The 20,456-nt window shown below is 39.3% G+C and overlaps 3 protein-coding genes across 3 annotated transcripts; 1 reads left to right on the forward strand and 2 right to left on the reverse strand.

Annotated features, from left to right (window-relative positions):
- Positions 1 to 926: 926 nt before the first annotated feature.
- Positions 927 to 1,977, reverse strand: LOC147931075 (uncharacterized). Its single transcript, XM_087477169.1, has 5 exons — positions 1,758 to 1,977; positions 1,479 to 1,572; positions 1,248 to 1,390; positions 1,084 to 1,168; positions 927 to 996 (listed from the first exon to the last, which is right to left on the reverse strand). Exons 1-5 carry the CDS (start codon positions 1,975 to 1,977, stop codon positions 927 to 929), a joined length of 612 nt encoding a protein of 203 aa, XP_087333295.1.
- A 13,699-nt stretch (positions 1,978 to 15,676) lies between these two features.
- Positions 15,677 to 16,688, reverse strand: LOC147931076 (uncharacterized). Its single transcript, XM_087477170.1, has 5 exons — positions 16,668 to 16,688; positions 16,309 to 16,579; positions 16,123 to 16,234; positions 15,917 to 16,041; positions 15,677 to 15,807 (listed from the first exon to the last, which is right to left on the reverse strand). Exons 1-5 carry the CDS (start codon positions 16,686 to 16,688, stop codon positions 15,677 to 15,679), a joined length of 660 nt encoding a protein of 219 aa, XP_087333296.1.
- A 1,117-nt stretch (positions 16,689 to 17,805) lies between these two features.
- Positions 17,806 to 18,801, forward strand: LOC147931077 (uncharacterized). The gene has a single exon (XM_087477171.1). It carries the CDS (start codon positions 17,806 to 17,808, stop codon positions 18,799 to 18,801), a length of 996 nt encoding a protein of 331 aa, XP_087333297.1.
- The last annotated feature ends 1,655 nt before the right edge of the window (positions 18,802 to 20,456 follow it).

The raw sequence follows: 20,456 nt of genomic DNA on the forward strand, positions 1-20,456 counted from the left end.
AGAGGTGTTCATGTAGGCGTTTTGATCTAGAGAGGATGCCATGCGTACATGCTATCGCAGCCGCATATACGGCCAACGTATCAGTTATAAACCAACACCATCCATACTTCCGCAGAGACAGCCTCTGCAGTGGGTATGCGGAGGCGATAATGCCGATAGATACATCATGCATCATTCCTACTGATATTACACCGTCCAGATGTAAACCGCCTTTTGTTAGGAATCCTCCAGGAAGGCCAAAGATGACGAGGAGGAAGTCTTTTGTCGAGGTTGCGTTGGAGACGAAGCGGCCCCGCAAACAGCATGCTTGTTCTCAGTGTCAACAGGTTGGCCACAACCGTACAACATGTCCAGCTAATACGTAGTGCATGGGCGACAATAGACGTGTTATCTTTAATTGGCGTGAGGATAATACTCTTTTTTCGTAAGTGCCAACATAGCTTTTTGTAACATGTTTATGATGGCCCTTTTTAATTTCTAAGCCCACATTTTTGTTTAACTATAATTGTTGGAGAAATTGTTGCCGGCTGCCCTAAATGGGCCTATTACTCGTGTGGGCTTTTTAGAAATCTCAAGCAAACGGTTTTCTGTTTGAATAAGAAGCTTTTTAAAGCGAAATATATCTGTTTGTGGGCTTTATATAGTCCATTAGAGAGGACATAATTCGATGGTTGGATAGTGTTGACATGTTCACTTATCGTAGATAACTATTGTTATGTACGTACATATATTGCGGAGTACTAAATTTTATATTTTGTTGACAAAACATAACCATATATTATCCATAATCAGCGTAACATTGGGTTCATTCAAAAGTACAAACACACCGGGGAAAAAAAAGTTAATAAATTGCATAGATCTGTGCCGGTTCTTTAAATAAATATGGTCCCTGAGTTCTCCCTTTCGCCCATATGGTTCCTTTATTCTCAAGGTACTGCATTCTCCCCTACGTGCTCCATTATATGTTCTATATAGTAACGTTCAGCGATTTCAGATCTGCGGTAAATATAGAAAGTGTATTAACGTATTTGATAGTAGCAACAAATACAATTAGGTCTTTTAGTAGGAAAACAAAGAGCTTACATCTCCTTGTGATGTTCCATTCCCTCGAAATCTGGTTTTATATAGAACAGCGAAGAGGCGGTTGTGTTGACGAGGCAAGGAGCACCTTCAGAACATTTACAAAATTAGTTGTATATGGTTTCACAAGGCTGGTTTCCTTATGTGATCTATCAAATCGAACATACCTTCGTAGCTTCCAACCTTCCAGAACCGCAAAATACAAAAGACAGGTTCGGATGTAAAAGTAAGATGACACCCGAGTGCTTCCCAAGCATTTATGAAGCGAGCAGCATAATCATCTAGGGCACGACACTTGAGGGTTTCATTCCTACGATTTTCTCAGGTTAATATTGAACGGGAATACAAAATAACTTTAAATGTAAATGTATTGAAAAGGTAGCACAAATCTCCTTTACCTCCCATTCAGTAGGGTGAGGACAACTTCATTGGCCGCATTTGCCCCCTCGAGTAATCTTCTATCTTCCACCCCAACTACACACCCACAGACATCTGATTCGGGGTAGACACATACTTTAAATGTTATGACCTATGTATTTTGATATGAAATTGTCTACTAACCTATTTATTTAGTATGAGGCCTAAAAACTAGTGATAATCACAAATATATCAATTAGCAAACGTTTTTAACATTGTTTCAAACGATTTGTGTAATTGAAAATTGAAGATAAGCGTACCGAATGATACGGGATGGGTAATTCTCCCTCGAGATATATCACCCAAATCTTCGAAACGGAAGTAGTGTTTTTGATTCACCAGTGAGAGCAGGCCCATCGTCGACTCATCAGTAAATTTGATTTGGAAAGGATGATGTGTATTCCTCTCCCTAAGTGTTGGCTGGATGACCTTGAAATTCCTAATTTCATACCAATCACCATCAAAGATATACTTCCTCATTTTCTTATAGGTCCCTGGTAAAAACGCCACCTCGATTGTGTCACCCTACAAATTGCATATCAATTGTGTAGAAGACCACTGCGTTGGTTAACAACTTCGTGCAAATATTTTACAAAGCAAAGTGGACTAACCCGTGTATCAGCAAGGAGCAGAACCCGCTTCCAAAAGAACTCAGTAACATACCACGAATTCAAGACCTTCGCTTGGATAATCTAATTCGTTTTTCCTGGTCTAAGATCAGCGATGGCATCAACTCTAAACTCCATGGTTTTTTCTGATAAGATCCTGTTACTCGTGTCTACCCTGGGTTTGGAAAGGAGACAGGGTGATGCTATTTAAATAAAACAAAACGTCGCGACTCTTCGCTTTCTTTGTTTTTCTTCGGGTTTATATTTCAAATTTACTTTAATTCGTAGTTTACATATTAAAAAACCATAATTTAATTGCCGGTCCAGCAACATTGGAGGCCCAATGCGAAAAGAAATTGTATTGTTTACTTTTAAATTGTTTTTCTCAGTAAGGCCGATGTAATTTTTGAAATTTTTAAATGGGTCCTCAACTCAAACTCTAAAAATTGAGGCCTTCTGATGTGCGTTCGAATGGGCTTATTAAATTTGACCGAATGTTGTTTGAGTTTAAGAAATAAACAACAAATCCATACCGAATGGGCTTATTAAAATTGAGGCCCGATACCTTGAAATCATAGGGATGTGAACACTTCCCGACTTCACCAACCGAATGCACAGTAGTAACAAAACAATACATTTCTCGTACCAAACGTAAGGACCCATGTACCCACACACACTTTGTTGTACATACACAATTGGCAGATATATCTATTGTGTATAGTTCTTTTGCAAGATAGAACAGTTACAAAAGGAAAGGAAACAACATCAAGTGGTACATGCTTAAAAATAAGTAGAAGAGAAAACCATTGAAACAAAAGGCCGGATTCAGTCCGCGTAAAGCCTATGACGTAGATATTAGTACTGCGTTTATAACAGAAGGCATTTAGATGAAACGTTTAGGGCGAAACATCTAAAGAGATAATATAACTAAAGGATATAGATTTCGCCAACCACCAAAGGCCGCAATTGTTGCACACCATGTCATAGTCTCGATAGTTGAGAGAGTACAGACCATGCTCCAATAAACACAATTTAGCACATTCCGGAGAAGGGATCAAAGGGGCAATCGGATAGACGAATGTATCCTTGTACGTGTTTTCTCGCGCCGTCTGATATCTACCCAGCAACATGAACAACTCCCTGCCCAAAATCCTTGTTTGAGTTGTATTTAGTTGGTAGTGGTATTCCAAAAACATGTAAAGATAATGACCCGCCATGTCGAGGTTCCCATGTAACATAGAAAAAAATCCACATGCTAGTGTGGCATCATCTCTTGCGGTACGTTACGAGTTAGAAGTGCAATACCTCCCTCAATGTCGCTTTCCTCGGCAACAACCCGGAGACCTTCGTAATAGATTGCCTTTTCGTTCCCAGCATCAAGGCATTTTTCGAAGATACGCCAGTGCATCCCTTCCTCTTTTATTCTACGATTTCGATGATGTAATTTTTGGAACCAAGAAGGATGGCAAGTAATGCTGGAGATGTTAGCATCCTTGAGAACTTGAGGCCTAAGCGCTGTTTTGACTCCTCGAGGTCCTGCCTTGACTATTGGAGCTAGGTAGTTCAAACCATCAACTGCGAGAAACCCGAAGATGATAATCAACATCTCATCTGGTAGATGAGGCATTTTTTGAGACGCTGACGCCATCTTGCTGTGATTTTTCAGTAGGAACTACAACTTGTACAGAAGGGTGTTTGAAGAACACAAAGTTCAGGTTGCACTCAGTGGGACTGGTAATTATAATTTATAGAACGCTAACGAGATACGTATTTAGCTAACACCCTACCCGTTTATTGTTGTAATGCGCCGAGACAAACGTCACTTACTACTGTTTAATTAAAACTCGCTGAGATAACACGACTTGGGGGGTAGGAGTTGTCACTTCGTCCAACCTACTGCTGTCATGTCTACCCTAACTAGAGCCTAGCGGAATTTAAGAGAAATAATTGTCTAAGTAGTCTATAACGCATTTGACATCCGTTATTATGGTGGCGCCACGTATATACTAATACGAAATAGAAGAATCTGCGTCAGCGGATATATTTATAATTAATTTGCATAAAGGGGGTTTTGCTCACCCAAACAGTAATTGCATAAAGGGAGATAATACCTGAACTATTCCTTCCCATTCTACGAACACGCAAATTGCAAAATCTAATACGTACAAGGCCTAAAGTATATACTATTGTACGTACACTGAAATTATAAACGTTGTTATTACACTAATATCTTTCAGGTTGTGTACGTCTTAGTATTATATATAAGTGGTTTTGCAATGGGTAGGTACGAGTTTTAGGCACCCAACCTCTTAGTTTTCGTAAACAACATATTAAGTAGCGATAGATTCCGCGTTCTTATGAAGGATACAACCTAGGTGTTACATGAACCAAAATGGTAGTACAACAGGGAGACATTGTAAACGGATTTAGTTGCCGTAGAAGGATTCTAGAAGATATAAGAACTGCGTTGAAAACATGATATTCGTTACATATTACGTTTAGGGCGAAACATATTATGAGAAAAGTAACTACAGGATCTCGGACATAGCTTTTGCCAACCACCAGAGGCCGCAATTTCTGCAGCCAATGTCATAATCTTCATACCATTTGTTTTTGAAACCATGCTTCAATAAACACAATCGACCACATTCCGGAGAAGGGATAAAGGGAGCAATAGGATAGACGAATGTGTTCCTGTATGTGTCTACTCGCGCCGTCTGATATCTACACAGCAACCGGAACACCCCCTTGGCCAGAAACCTTGCTCGTTCCGATTTAAGTGGGTAGTGATGTGAATCAAACAGTTGAAGAAAATGTCTAGCCATCTCGTAGTTCCCATCTAACATAGAAAAAAACCCACAAGCGAGTGTCGCTATAGATTCCGCGGGAACATTACGAGTTAGGAGTGCGATACCTTGCTTAATGTCTTCCACTTCGGCAACAACCCGGAAACCTTCGAAAAAAATTGCCTGTTTGTTGCCAGCATCTAGGCATTTATTGAAGATACGCCTGTGGATCCCTTCATTTTGGACTCTACCATTTGGGTGATGTGGTGCTTGAAAGCTCGTCGGATCCCAGCATAAGCTGAAGATGTTAGCAACCTTTAAAACTTGGGGAGAGAGCGCCGTTTCTACACCTCGATGACCTGCCTTTAGTATTGGAGCGAGGTACTCCAAACCATCAACTGCGAGAAAGCCGAGGATTTTAATCAATATTTCATCGGGTATATCGGCATTTTTCGAGTTGCAGTCGTCATTTTCACTTGATTTTTTTAAAACAATGTTTCGTATGTGTTGCAACTTGTGGAGGGTACTCTAAATAAAGGGAGAGTTGTAGTTGGGAGTTGCAGGGTTTTTAATAATTATGGCAATGAACGGCGACATGCATAAGTGCGCCTTTTAAGCTTTTTTTTTTTTTAAATCCGCGTGATGTTACCAATCAAGACATATTCTGTAGTTTTAGTTTTTTTTGGAAACGCAAAATTACTGTTGCGGTTTCCAAAACAGTTAACACATGAACCGCATATACTTGGAGCCCATGAACCGCATATACTTTACCCAACTACCATTTACCTAGCGGTTTCATAAATTCCGCACTGAACAAAGCAATAATTTGATTTTTCTTTTTTGTTTAATACTAATACAAGTTACAAATCCGCACATAATTCGACATAGAGAGAGGTCAAACTATAGCCTAAATACGTAGTAATCATTGTTCCATACGAACCATGTGTGAATATATTATTTGTTCACACCCTTAGTTCACACTGTGACCAGATTTCGTAACTTAGTAATGATTACAAACACATCATGTTAAACGTACTCATCAAGACACATCGATGAGATATAAGTCACATCCCTCTACTTACTTGTTAAACAACTCTTCTACGTCTTCCCATATAAGACTTTTGCGGGTATCAGTTGTCACATCGCAGTTGCCAACTGGTGTCATGTCTGACAATAGACGTTAAGCTGAGCGGGTAGTGAATAATCGAGATTGAGATAGTAGATTATAGTAGTAGACTTCAAATCCGTAATATGGTTATGACACGTGTATACTAATAGGGGATGTGGGGGATTATATATGGTTATGATGTAAAGAGGCCTAAAATATTCCAACCGGCCCATTAAGATTCTCAAAACGACACTCCATCTATATTGTTAGTGGATGTTTATAAACTCTTAATAATTAGTGGTTTGATGTTACCTCGCCATCTTGTCACGCAGTTATATCAAGTATCATTTATATCCATACCAAATACTTCCCCAACCATATCAAACGATTGTATTATAAAATCGTTTGCATTACAATGTGCACATAATACTTTCACTACAAATATGACCAACCCAAATCTTCCTGACGATCTGTTGGCGCGAATAGCTAAACTAATGGCAGCAAAACACTGGTGGTACATGCAGTCACTCCTACGTTCGGGAAGTAGAGGCAAAACTATAGTTTACCGTCGCGACGTCTTGAAAGAGGCAAACATCTTCAACATGTGCAGTGACCCCGATGATATCATGTTTGGTGGTCGACACCGGAAGTTTTTTGAAAGGTGCCTTGATGCGGATAATCCAACGGCCATATATTATGAAGGCTTTCGTCTTGCAACAAAAGATGGGGACATTGAAGGGGCCGTAAATTTACTCCTGCGTAACGTACCAACACATGCCGACGCTACTCTTGCGTCTGCCATGTTGTGCATCTGTAAAGGGTCCGGAGTCCAGGCGGGTCATTTGCTTCAGCTGTTTTCTATAAAACACTACCCACTTGACTCCGAAGAGGTTGGAGATATGTGTGAAGAACTCATCACTGAGCTTATTCACTATGGAGCATCACACAATACAACTTATGGTGTGTTTTTTGACTACCCTGATGATGGGGAAATAACAACTCCTGCGTGCGCACTAAAATGCGCGCTCTCAATGAGGAAGGAAGACGTACTCAATATGGTGGGCCCTTACAAGCATCGTTGCAGGAAATGCACAATCTGGTGGTGCGCTCGCCGAATTAGTCAAATGCTTTGGTAGTTTTATAACGAAACATGTTTGCATTTCCTCGTTTCCGTGTACACCCTATCTCCTATCAATTCTAATTTTAATATTAAACGAAGTATTTTGTCATCGATGCACCTTTGCAGAATAAGTCAAGCTAATAAACGTAACCACGAACTTTGTTAGATGTGATAACTGGCTATTAGTTTTAGTAAAACTAATAGTTTATCGAATATCTTATTCTGTACGATACATGGCTAAGACCTACATCAACAGTTACATGCACGTGTAGCTCGAATTGCATATTACCCTTTCATACTTAAAATTGAAACCACTATATTTAATATATAATATAGGGAAATTAACAATGTGTTTGTATCTAATAGTAGTCGTATTTAATGCAATGACATGTTGGTATTTTTAATGCAATGGCCAACTGATTTGACGTCCATATAAGTGAATTTTAATCCATATGACTTGCAGGGTTGTAGATGTCAAATATCAGTTATGTAATTTTACTTATATACGTACACGAGTACCAAAGAACCAACATAGCTTGTTGAATACTTTTGGCGTGGCTAATAAACATAATTGAATCATTACATTTTTATATAAATATATTCCTATGCAATCAGTACATTTTACTGTTAAATACCATCGAATTAATTACCTGTTATAGTAAAAATAAAATTACCACTGTTCTCACTATATATAGATGTGTGTACGTAAGAAGATGTTTTGTTCCCTACACACAGCAAATACCATCCACAGCCCATATCGTCTCCAACAAAATAAAAAACAAAAACAAAAACAATGAACACCCCTCCGAACGAGATATTCCTGGCCATCAAGCTGCCAAACCCTACAAGCCTCCTTGTCAATTTTATTCCCGTATCTGTCACTCCTATCCCCGTATTGGTCGAGGCGCTGAACACTGTCGACCTCCAAACTGTTCAACTTCGTCCGTTCATCACGTGGCCACAGTCCATCACTATGGAGTCTAAGTTCAGGCCCTACTTTGAGCTTCTCCTATACAGGGGCCACATCGTAGCGAACTATCTTGACGGCGTCAGGCTAGCTTCAAACTCCCCCACCTTTGCTGAAGGTATGGCAAAGCTACGCTATTTTGCACCAATGGATCCGTATGCGAATTTCGCTTATGTGCTGTTCGCAACGTTTACCGGCCAAGTGACAGAGGCCGAGGCGTTTGGCAATATTTTCTGGTTCATGGTCCCTCACATGACCACCGCCGTTGAAGTCGCTGGCCTGGTTATGTACCATGTTGCGAACCTCCATCTCGGTGGTCCCCTTTTTGAAGTGAGATCGTCGCCTTCTCTCCTCCACCGCCGTAGGTGTACTTGCAGTAGCTACCTCACTGGGTGTAAGTCCTGTTTTTTCTACTGGTATGCACAGGAGTTGCGCCCGTTCTTTTAAGATCCTCTTTTCATGTTTTTATTTTTTTTGCGGATTAACCTTAGTGACGATGTTTTCAACTAGGTTAATGTATAAATATTATGTACTTGATGGTTGTTTTTTTCTTTTTGGAACCTCGAACCGTTATCCGGTGTATGCCGGAGTTTATTTTATAATCAACGTATGTATTCTATTTAGTGTTATCCCGCCATCGTACACGGTGCCACACCTATGTATTTGTGTACGTACAACGTAACAGGGCATCGTACATAAATACATAGTTGTACATGGGGAACCTTACTAGTTCTATTGTGTGTGACGTGTACGTACACATGGACTAGTCCCGTTCATATCGTCTTGTTTTATTTAATAACATACCCTACAAATTATCGATGTACGTACCACCGCTCATATAAGTTCACATGTACGTACCAGACGTATACAACAGCACATTAAAAAAAAAAAAAAATAAACTTTAAAGAGCAGCCATTGGAGATTATACAACTAAAGGATTTCACATATAGATTTCGCCAACCACCAAAGTCCGCAATTAGTACACAAGATGTCGTAATCTCGAAAGTTTATAGAGAAGAAACCGGATTGGATACAACAAATGGCGGCACAGTCCGGGTTAGGGATGAGGTGAGTAGATGGATAGACGAATGTATCCTTGTACGTGTTTTGAATTGCCACCTGGTATGTAAACAACAGGCGAAACACAGACTTGCCTACAAAGCTGACCCCATGCGATTTGAGAGGAAAGTGATGTGCATCAAATAAGTGAAGAAAATGAACCGCCATCTGTTCGCTTCCATATAAAATAGAAAAGATACCACATGCCAGTGTTGCCTCAGCGTCTGCGGGAACGTTACGAGATAGAACAGAAATGCCTCGCTTGATGTCTCTCTCCTCCGCAACAATCCGGAGGCCCTCGTAGTAGATTGCAACTTCGTTTCCAGCTTTGAAGCATTTTTTGAATATACGCCTATGAATCCCTTTATCTTGAGGGCCACCATTTGGGTCGTCTGACGTTTGGATCAATAACGGATCCCAACAGATGTTGTAGATGTTTGCATCCTTTAGAACATAGGGGTCGAGCACCGTCTTCAGTCCTCGCCGACCCGACTTCAAAATTGGAGCAAGGTGCGACAGCCCATCTACTGCGAGAAGCCTACAGATTTAGAGTAAAATATCATCAGGGAGATATGGGAGCTTATTGTGTGCTTTCGGCATTTTTTCTTTTTTTTGAGATTTCGTTATCGGAGCTATTATATATGCTTCAACAATAAAGGAGGTAGGTTGTGAAATTCGTATATAAACTGTACAATATAATTACTCTGCGTGTCCTTTTAGCACAATGCGTATTGAAGAATAAGTTACACAGAGTAATTAGTTGGGAAAAGGTGTACGTAATGCTTACGCAACATCATACTGGTTCACACGATAAAGGTTTTTCTCTCGTCGTCTTGGTAACCAAAAATATATACTGTACTCGTTGGGCAAAGTTTATAATTATTACTTGCTTAAAAAGTGATCAGTAAACACTATGATGAGATAATAGTCATTTCAAAATATAAGTAAGAATGATTTTACACAAAAGAAGATGTCAAATCCCTGCATGTACTTGTCGCATTTAATGCTATAGCTATTGGCTGTTCCGGACGTCAAATTGGAAAGTTGTGTAGTTCGTATATAATTTGTCTCAAATCCGGTTTGTAGAAAAAGACACGTTTCCGTACTAGCATATTTTACAAATAAAATTACACGAATTCTCTAACTTTATAAATCAAATATGTGGCTGTTCAAGATAGATATTATTTTTAACTACAGTTTATTTGTCTTTTTGTGGTTAATGCATGAGAAAGACATGCATAAATTGTATACCTTTTTATTATGCTCTTCGCCCTTAATCTAGAAAAGCTAAATATTTGATCTACCTTTACTCTGCTTGTAAATCTGAAACCGCTAATAACCGAATATTATTTAAAACAAGCCTGATTAAACCATCTCTTGAAGTGTTTATCACAATTATGGTACAGGGTTTCGAATTGAGGGAAACATAATTTTGGTCTATCGATGCTTGTTAACATTTATGAGTTTAATGGTTAAGGTGTGGGCTTAGCGATATCCTCTTTCGTTTTGGTCGGGATCTCGTTATTAATTTATGATTCCCGGTTATTTGTTAGTCTTGTAAATATACAAACTATACATATGTACGTATACTACATTGGGAAGGTACGTACATTTAGGGTCTTATTAAACGGACACCATAGAAAGTTGAAAGGCCGCGCCGTTTCGAGATTTCGCTCTCCGTAAATATTTAAATTGCTCTCAACCTTCGTCAAATCCTAACATAGTTTAAAGTAAGAGATATCCAAAATCTGAGATCACCATGAGCTTCAGAACCGATCGTATTGCTGAACTGGACCGTGAGAGAAGGAATTGGTGTTGGTGTATCCACGCCAAGGTGTTGAACGCTTGGTCGATTCACGAATGCTTTATAAAACGAGTTCTCCTCCTTGTGGACGAAGAGGTTAGTTGAACAAGTCTTTCTTAATTCGCTAAATCCAACAGTTTTTGATGTATAACAATTTATATGTTATGAAGGGTTCCACAATCGAAGTGGCGTTTCTACAAGGTGAATACCCAAATATCCCGCCAAACCCTGAAATCGGTTCCTGGTACGATATTCGGGAGTTTAAATTAATCAATCCAACTCTTAAGGAGAGGAATACTCATCACCCATACCAAATCAAGTTTACGCATGAGTCAACCATGGATGTGATCCAACCTTTGAATCACAAAAATTACTTCCGCTTCGAGGATATCGATGATATAACTCGTGGCAGAGTTACTCATCCCGTTTCTTTCGGTATGTTTTATCTATAATTTCTTTAATATGTATATATTAATGTCCGTGGAATTATGAACTTGCGATGGTTGCTGAGATTCATTTAGTGGTCGTTTGGTCAGTTGAGGACGTTACTTTTAAGTGTATCATTTGCAAAAGTACAAAATAAACGTTACATCCCCATTTTATTTTCCCCCCCTTAGATGTTTGTGGGTGCATCGTAAATGTGGACGTCATAAGAAGACGTTACGATGGCAGGTGTATTGAAGTTATCTTCACTCTCCTGAATGGCAGGTTAAGTACCTATTATGCTATAGACATAGTAATATACATATATATATTGGAACTTCATAGGTTTAAATTTGAAAGCAACTGTGCGTTAATGCAGGAATGAAAGTGTCAAATGTCGTCTCACAGACTTCTATGCCCATCAATTCCTCTCTGATTGGGAATCAAAGGGATGTCATGTTCTCCACAAATCCGAGCCAGTGTTTTGTGTCTTCTGGTTCTTTAAGGTTGGGAGTTATGAAGGTACGTCAGATGAAATTGTTATTATGATAGAAGCAAGTACATGTAATTTGTCTAGCAACTCAATTACGTAATTGTGTGTAGGCGTACCATGTCTTGTACACACCAAAGCGTCTTCTAAATTCTTCATTCGAGCAGATTTCGAAGGACTTGGCCATCACAATTATTATATTAATAATTGGTATGAAAGCGTATGTGTTCTTATCTGTTCAGACTCTCACATGTACATTTAATTTTTTAAACTTATAGAAGTGAGTTTGCTGCACAACACTACATTAACAATGTGATGGGACACGATGGGACAACAATTGAAACAATTGCCCAGGAAGCAGAAAGCTCCGGAACCCATACAAAATCTGCACGGACGTTCGTCAGACTGTCCGCGGAATGAGGAATGAAAAACAAACGAGAAATAGAAATCAAATGTTGTTTTCTATTTCAAATATTGGTTTAATTTCGTGAGAATATGTACAATGGTTTTATTATTAAAACGTACTCTATCCTATTTATTTAATATTCGAATAATTGTTGAAATTGAGATAGAAAATAATAGGGAGAGTTTTGAATATTAAAATTGTTATTATTAGTAGCTATTTCACAAAAATATTAGTAAATGTTTATTTCTTTTTGGACATTAAATAAAGTAAAAGAAATGACGGAATGCTTGTACTATCTCCTAATAATAAGACGAATGTTTGTATTATCTTATCAGAAAGATAATTTATTCCCCACACCATAGTTGATGTACGTTGGAAGTCATAATATATTGTGATAGTCGTCTACGTACAGAAGCTTAAATAATCGTACAATCAATACTAGTGAATAGCAACCCTCTGGATTGATCTACTTGAGAGGAAGTGATGATAATTATGTAACTGGATACACATCAATTAAACATAATGATGAGAAAACTATCATATCTAAAGCAACAATAAATACGACTCTCTTCGAAGTTGTCACATCAGAGAACCTACAAATGTCATAGTCTAGGCTTAGGGTTAGCTGATGGTTGAGTTACAGCCGATATTTAACGAATACGAATATAATGAATTTGAAATCCGATAACATGAAAGTGACACGTGGTTCGCACTACTTATATGTTTTAGTAATTATAATCGAGTAGGCGTGCATGAGAGCTCATAAATCTAAAATGGGTTCCTTCGTAATTAAGTAGTTAACAAAAGGGTAATTTAAAACGAGGTCATAAAGAAAGTAGTATAAATTTCCAGGATTTTCGCCAAACTCCCCAACCACCTCTCACATCGTAGGTTATATTAGTGGGCAGGCGGCAGTTTCCGTCTATTTGGTTCTGCACATATTGCTATTAGTTAACTGAACTCCCAAAAAATGGCGTCTGCTAGCCGTAAGAAGATTGATCTGCCAGACGAGATGTTGATAAAAATAGCCAAGCATCTCGTAATTGATGGGTTCTGGCGCCTTGGCCCATTATTAAAGGCTGGTCGGCGAGGAGTGGATGCGGTGCTTGCCCCAGAAGTTCTGAAGGTTGCCAGCATCTACCACATCTGTGAACATCCTTCTTCATTCCAAACGACAAGGAATCCAAATGGTGAACACCAGGAAGAAGGGATTCACAGGCGTATTTTCGAAAAATGCTTGAAAGCAGGGAACAGCATAGCAATCTACAACGAGGGCCTACGGATCGTTGCCGAGGAGCAAGACATTCAGGGCGGTATCGCACTACTAAAAAACAACGTCCCCGAAGATGCCGAGTCCACTCTTGCATGTGGAATTTTCTCTATGTTATATGGGGACGAGCAGATGGCGGTTCGTTTTCTTCACCAATTTGATGCACATCACTATCCACTCCAATCAGAGGGAGTTCGGCTTATCGGGGAAGATCTGTTCCAACGGTTGAGTATGTTTAAGACGGCGCGTAAAAACATGTACAAAGATTCTTTTGTATATCCATCCAGTTCGTTGATCCCTTTCCCGGACTGTGCCATGAGTAGTTGTTTGAGATGGGGCAGGTTATCGACCGACACACGTTATTATGACATCATCTGTGTAAATTGCGGAGTGTGGTGGGTGGCCAAATCTATTTGTGAAATCCTCTAGGTGTATCGTCGGTTCCCTTCTGTGTTGCGTTTCATCTCCCCACGTATGTTTCATTAGATAATTAAATTACTATGTAATGAAGATGTTAATTAACGTGGATGACAATCGGTGTCGTTTTGGGCGTTTTGCTCATTTTAATCCGAAAATGTCTAGTAGATGTCGTATTGCTCCTTATATTCCTAAATAAATATCAACAGTGCAGTGAAGACGACGTGTACTTAGTTTCACCGGGCAAACACACCAACAAATATCAACACTGCCGCCCAAACATATTTTTACCATTAACAAACATAAGAGAAAAAAAAAGTACAGCTTTACAAGGCCTCGAACTCGTGACACTGAAGGACACTCATGGCCAATCCTATCACTGTACCACCGCACCGTTTTTGATATTGAATCCCCTATAATCGGTAATACAATCTGTAGCATAAAGCCCTTGGTATATCGGCACTGTATCAAGCTTACGACGCCGTTCGCAACTATTGGAAAACGACACAACTTGGAAAACTTCATGTTGTTTTTCAATACAAAAAACGACACAATACAGAAAGTTCTATAAAAGGCCAACCGAATATAATAGATATATTATAAGATTCAGGGAAATTAGGGTTCATTGAACTGATTTGGGGGAAACAGAGAGAGCCGCTGCCGTAGATGTTGGATTAGATTTTGAGAGTTGGATATTCGGATAATAGTTTAAAGTTCCTCTTTTCTTTATTTTCACTCCGTCAATTACGTTATCAGTTTCGTTCTTAATGTTTGCTTTGCCAAACACGAGTCCAGTCAAGTATGACGATGCGGAGTATGGGATCCCGGCTGTTTGTTACTGTGGTGAAACGCCAAACCTACAACCTTCTTTTACAAGGACAAACCCAGGGAGGCTTCACTACACTTGTAGAAATAGAGAGGTAAGTGATTTACAGTTTCGCCGAGGTTGATTAAAGATCAGATTTATTTGCATAATTTAACTTTCGTGTAAAAAAATATTTTTAAATTAATGCAGGATGGGGACTATCACATTTTTAAATGGTGGGATGAAGCTATGATGGAGGAACTGAAAACAGTGAAGGAAGATATTCTAAAGTTAACTAGTTTGAATTTGCGTGAAGCGCTTCAGGCACAAAAAGAGGACATTGCTAACATCTTAAATATGCACAAGGAAAATCAGATGGAGTTGGAAAGGATGAAGACGTTGATTGCGTACAAGAGTGATGGATTAATTATGAAATTAAAACTGACCAATGTGTTTGTTGCGACTTTGTTTATAGTAGCAACAATGACCTATTTCTTAATGTAGTTTTGTCGTTTTATTAGAGTAGTATTTTGGGTTGTGGGTTAATTGTTTGAAATCAAGTTATAAACGTTATATTTGGTTTAGTGACATATTTTGTCGTCTAAAAAAAAGACTGTTTGGAACCTTGTCGTGTTAATATTATCGACCAAACCCTTCCAATTAAACATAAACATTTGTACACGTTTGTACACATACGTCTAACATTAAGGGTCGGCAGTATTAGGAAGATGCTTACCAAATTAAAATAAATATATATAATTAACCATGCGTATTACACACAAACATTTTACATCAAAATATTCCTATCCACGTTAGATAGATTGTTTGGATGTAGGTAATAAAGATAATATAAAGAGTTCAGCAACGTGGTTTAGAAGTTTATAATGTAAGCAACATTGACAAATGGAAACATAGGCTACGAATCGTCTTCACTCCGCTCGCGCTGGTCGAAGTATTCCAACCGGAGTTTGAAATCTCTAACCTCAGGGAAGGGTGGTTCAAATATCACTTTAGAAACACCCGGTTGACTAACCACTTCCATCCCTCCTGCGGTGTGGAAAAATAAGGAAAAAGGGTAACCAAAATTAGTATTATGAAGTAATCTTATATTGAAAAGGTGATTGAATTATTTTAAATACGTTTGCCTAATCCGTACCTCCATCCTTAAACTTGGGCCTCCAGAATCGCAAGACTACAACTGGTTTGCCTCCGCATAGCCAAAAATTGCGGGTGAAATCATCGACCATTTCATCATAAGCCACACATTGCAAGTGATGACCCCTACCCAAAGAGACACCTTACGTTAATAGGACGGTATATCTTTAAAGTGTGTGAAAGCTAATAATCGCCAAAACGACTCACTCGAGATTCGTCAATGAAAACCGTTTCAACCGGGTCCTCTCGGCAAAACGTGGAGCAGTTGGATCGTCCACCAATATTCTTTGTTCGACGTGAGTTACTTGCCCCATCGTATCTATGGTTTCATTTCATTAGAATTATGGTATTGGATTTGATATTAAAAAACGTAACAACACAATGCAACGTTACCTAAGCAGCAGTTCTGGGTCCAAGGAGGCCATCGTTCATAAATTTGGTCGAAGGGGACGTAGTCGATGTAGTGATTGGTCGACAAGCAACGAATGTTGTCCACAACCGTCCTAGCAGTGAATATGATCCGGTAGTTGGAAGCTACGACCTTCACAGCGGATGTGTCGTCAGTGACGACGAAATTAGAGAAGGTTTTCCACAAACCCTCCTCAATCCCCGCAGAGAACTGGGGCAACAGGTCCTCGGTGATTGTTGCCTGCATCTTATCGCCCTAAGAATACGAAAAAAGTTCAACCATGATCTACATGAATCATTTAATATTAAGTGCATATAATATGATGATGAGACGAGTCACTTACGAACACATCCGAAACAACCATTTCGAAGGTGACGATGTTCGCTTCTCTCTTTCTCCACTTGCGGATGATCTTAACAGAAACCTTCCAATCAGAACGCTACGTCTGGAGATCAGATAGCCTGTCGAAATGCACCATGACTTTGTTGCACTTATGTTTACTTAGTGATGTGATATTTTGGTTTTTGAGAGACGAATACATACTTCAACGGGTGTGTATTTGTCTTCTTATATAATCCGCGAAGAAACACAAACGGATGTATCATATTGTGGTTTTTCAAACGTCGTGACTGCAATCCAGACAGATACATAGCATTTAGATAATTAACACGTGTAACAGCCGGTTAAGCGAAGACGATACATCGCATGCACCACTTAATTATGACCCTATAGTCGACGTTATATATAGCCGGAAAATATATTGGTTCATTTAACAAACCAATTCAATGTAAAACTTTATAAAACATCAAGGAATAGATCTCATCTGGTATAAACTGACAGATAAAGGCTGATATATAGTGCAAATGAACCAATAACGTTGAAAAACAGTATATTATGAATAAAAATAATTAAAGACAAGCTCAGCCATTGCACTGTGTATAAATAAAAAATTATTTTTAAATAGTTTAGTAGTAGAGGCAAAATCTTCTTTCTTGCTAATAGACGGAAAACTGACGCCTCAGCTGCGACGGCGGAATCTTCTGTCCGATAGGGTTGTTTTACCTCCCAATTTCTTGAATCAAGGTGTTTAGATCTGGGATAAGTACTACAAAACGACACTCCCTACAAGTCGGCGACGGAACATTTAAGGAAGAAGAGATTACAGAGGTCGGGTGAAATCAGAAAAAGGCGAGTAGTTTCGATCCCTCTATCATCACCGGTGTTGAATCAGAAGGTAAGTGTTTGTCTTGACTTCCTACTTTAAATTGGAAGAGGGATTGTTCCCCCAAATTCTATATTACGTTGGAAGAGTATATAGCAAATACAATTAAGTATCGATTTGAGTAGCCCAGGATGTGAAATCAATGAATAGTTTTGTATTTGCGGCGGGCAGAGGCTAAATAACCCTAATCGTCAACAGAAGTGAACTTTGGTAGACATTGGTATTAGGGTTAATTGGTTTAGTGTACGTACATATTAATATGGTATTAGGGTTACTTCGTGGTGATAGGATGGATCCCGAGGCTGTAGAGATCGTTCCTCAATTGAGCTTGGATCTACCGAGGAGGTTATTTGCTCTTGACCGTTACCCTCTCAAAACCAAGATAAATGCGTATTCAAAACCGGAATATCTTTCTACAATATCGAGGGTGCTGAGTGGAACAAAGGAAATGGAAAACTTGTTAGAGTCTCCATTTGGGCAGCTTTTTCGTATCCCTGCTAACAAGATCTCGTTCTCCGGTAAACTTGTTCATGGATTTGTTTGCCGTCAATTGGTGACCAAAAAGCGGCATGAGATGTGGATTGTGTTTGGTGGCAATCCAATCAAGTTTGGTTTACAGGAATTTGCAGAGTTGACAGGGCTCGAATGTGGGAATTATCCTAAAAAGAGAGATGTGGAAAGAGCTACAAAAACGGATAAAGGATGTAAGACTGTTTGGGAGGTTCTATTCGGGGAAAACATGGAACCAACGATCTCCGAGTTGGTAAAAAGGTTGGAGACTGAGGAAATGGAATCGTGGCAGAAACTAGCTTTAGCGCTGATTATAATAGTTGATGGAGTTCTAACATGCGCCACGCAACCAGTAAAACCAGATCCGAAGACAGTGGAGATGACCAAGAATATTGATTTTTTTTTAAAATATCCATGGGGAAGGTTGTCATTTGAACGGACGCTGGAGACTATAACAGGATTTAAATGTCCAGCAGACGTAGACAGCTTAGTAAAAACTTTCAAGCAACAATCAGTTGCTGTTCATGGATTTCCTCTAGCACTCCAGCTGCTGGCTTTCCAATCTGTCCCTGCAATTGCAAGATTAGTACCATCTGACGTTCAAGATCAGGCGTTTAATCAAAGATTGATCCACAATCTGGCTAAACTGCGGCCAATCAAGACAGCAGACATCTTCGCATGCGAGGCTGCTAAAGAGGTATGTACTTATCCCTTGTCTATCAGATATAATACGTTAACAACCTGAATCTATAAGTTCCGTAAAATGTATATATTTTTGTAATCATATTATAGGTGGTTATTAGACGGATGGTTGGTAGTGGGGATCATTGTGATAGTCGAGAATTGGCGTGGCGTGACGAAGAGGAAGACCATCAAGTTGACAACATTGAAAATCTTATTAAAGCAGGCCACAAATGGGATGAGGCAATATGGATGGGAGGTGATGATAGGTGTCCAAAACAGACACGTCCCGAAGAGAAAGGTATTAAAAACATTTATACATTACAAAGGGATACACTATAAAGTTAATTTTTTAAAAATTAATGGTTAATTAGTGATATAGTTACAGTTGACTGTCGGAAGAGGAAAAGTGCAGACACCGCAACAATTGACAATAAGAAAGAGAAGAGCACGAGAACTGATGCGCGACCGGGGGGTACGCACGTTGTTCATGAACGTTTGGACGATGACCAATTTGAAAGGTTTAAGGCGGAACTATACCGGTTCTACAGGAAACAAGAAGCTCTGATGAAGGAAAATCAGGCAAACATGGAGATTTTCGTACGTACAGAGATCCGCAAGGAGATTAGAGCTGCACTATTAGAGGTTAAAAGAAACGAACATGAGGAACCTTCTGACGCTTCGCATACAGTTTCAGAGAAGAAGTATTCAAAAAAAAAAAGAGGGAGAGAAGGTCAGAAACAGGGGATGCGCTGCCACTGCTAAGGTTGATATGACAAATAGTTCAGTACTCATATTAATGAGTGGGTCACCGATAATAACGACTGTGGCCTGAACGAACCATCCCCGGACAATGGAGTTAATGAATGTCGCTAAGATTGTGACGTGGGGGACATTGCTGTCGAGTTATCACGGAATGGAGATTACAACACTAAATTCGTAATAAAGCATTGTCCACCTTTAATTGAACAGATATTGCTGCAGCTGAATACTAAAATGGAACCTGATCTGCATTGTAACAAAATGGTAGGTCAGGAAGTAACCATAAAAGGGATAACCATCTGTGGGTTTCATATATATTCGGTAATTTGTTTATCTCCTCTAATCTACACGTGTGCAAAATTTTGCTTCTAGCAACGGACCTACTACGAACACGCGTCTTAAAAGTTTCATTATTTTGAATAGGAGGATGGGAAAGAACTGCATCAAGAAGGCGGGAAACTTGAGTTCGAGTGGTTTAACAGTAACGGAGGGGACAGAAGACGTCAGGAAGGCGAGTCAGATGAGGGTTGTAACAAAACCGAAATACCTGTAGAAAATGAAACTGCAGTTGACGGTGAACAAGAGGCAAGTGTCTAACTTTGGTGATTTTGAGTATTTGTGACATTTGTGTACGTAAGTATGAATCTATGTACGTACACCTTATTAGGCCGAAGTCCAAGCACTACAAATTGAAAGCGATGGCATGGAGGGCTGTAACAAAACTGATGGACATGTACAAATAGAAACAACAGTTAACCTCCAATTGTGCAAACTTATTTTTTTATTTCGAATATTTGCCATATTTATAGTGTCTACTAAGATGGTCCAGTGTACGTCACAACTAATGTATGTACGTGCATCTTATTAGGCCGGAGACCAAGCAATACCCAACGAAAGCGATGTCGAAGAGGGCTGTAAAGAGACTAGAGGTCAACCAGATCAAAGTCCCGGGGAGGA

Source organism: Camelina sativa, chromosome 12 (genome assembly GCF_030686135.1).
Source record: "Camelina sativa cultivar CO46 ecotype springtype chromosome 12, ASM3068613v1".
NCBI lineage: Eukaryota > Viridiplantae > Streptophyta > Magnoliopsida > Brassicales > Brassicaceae > Camelina > Camelina sativa.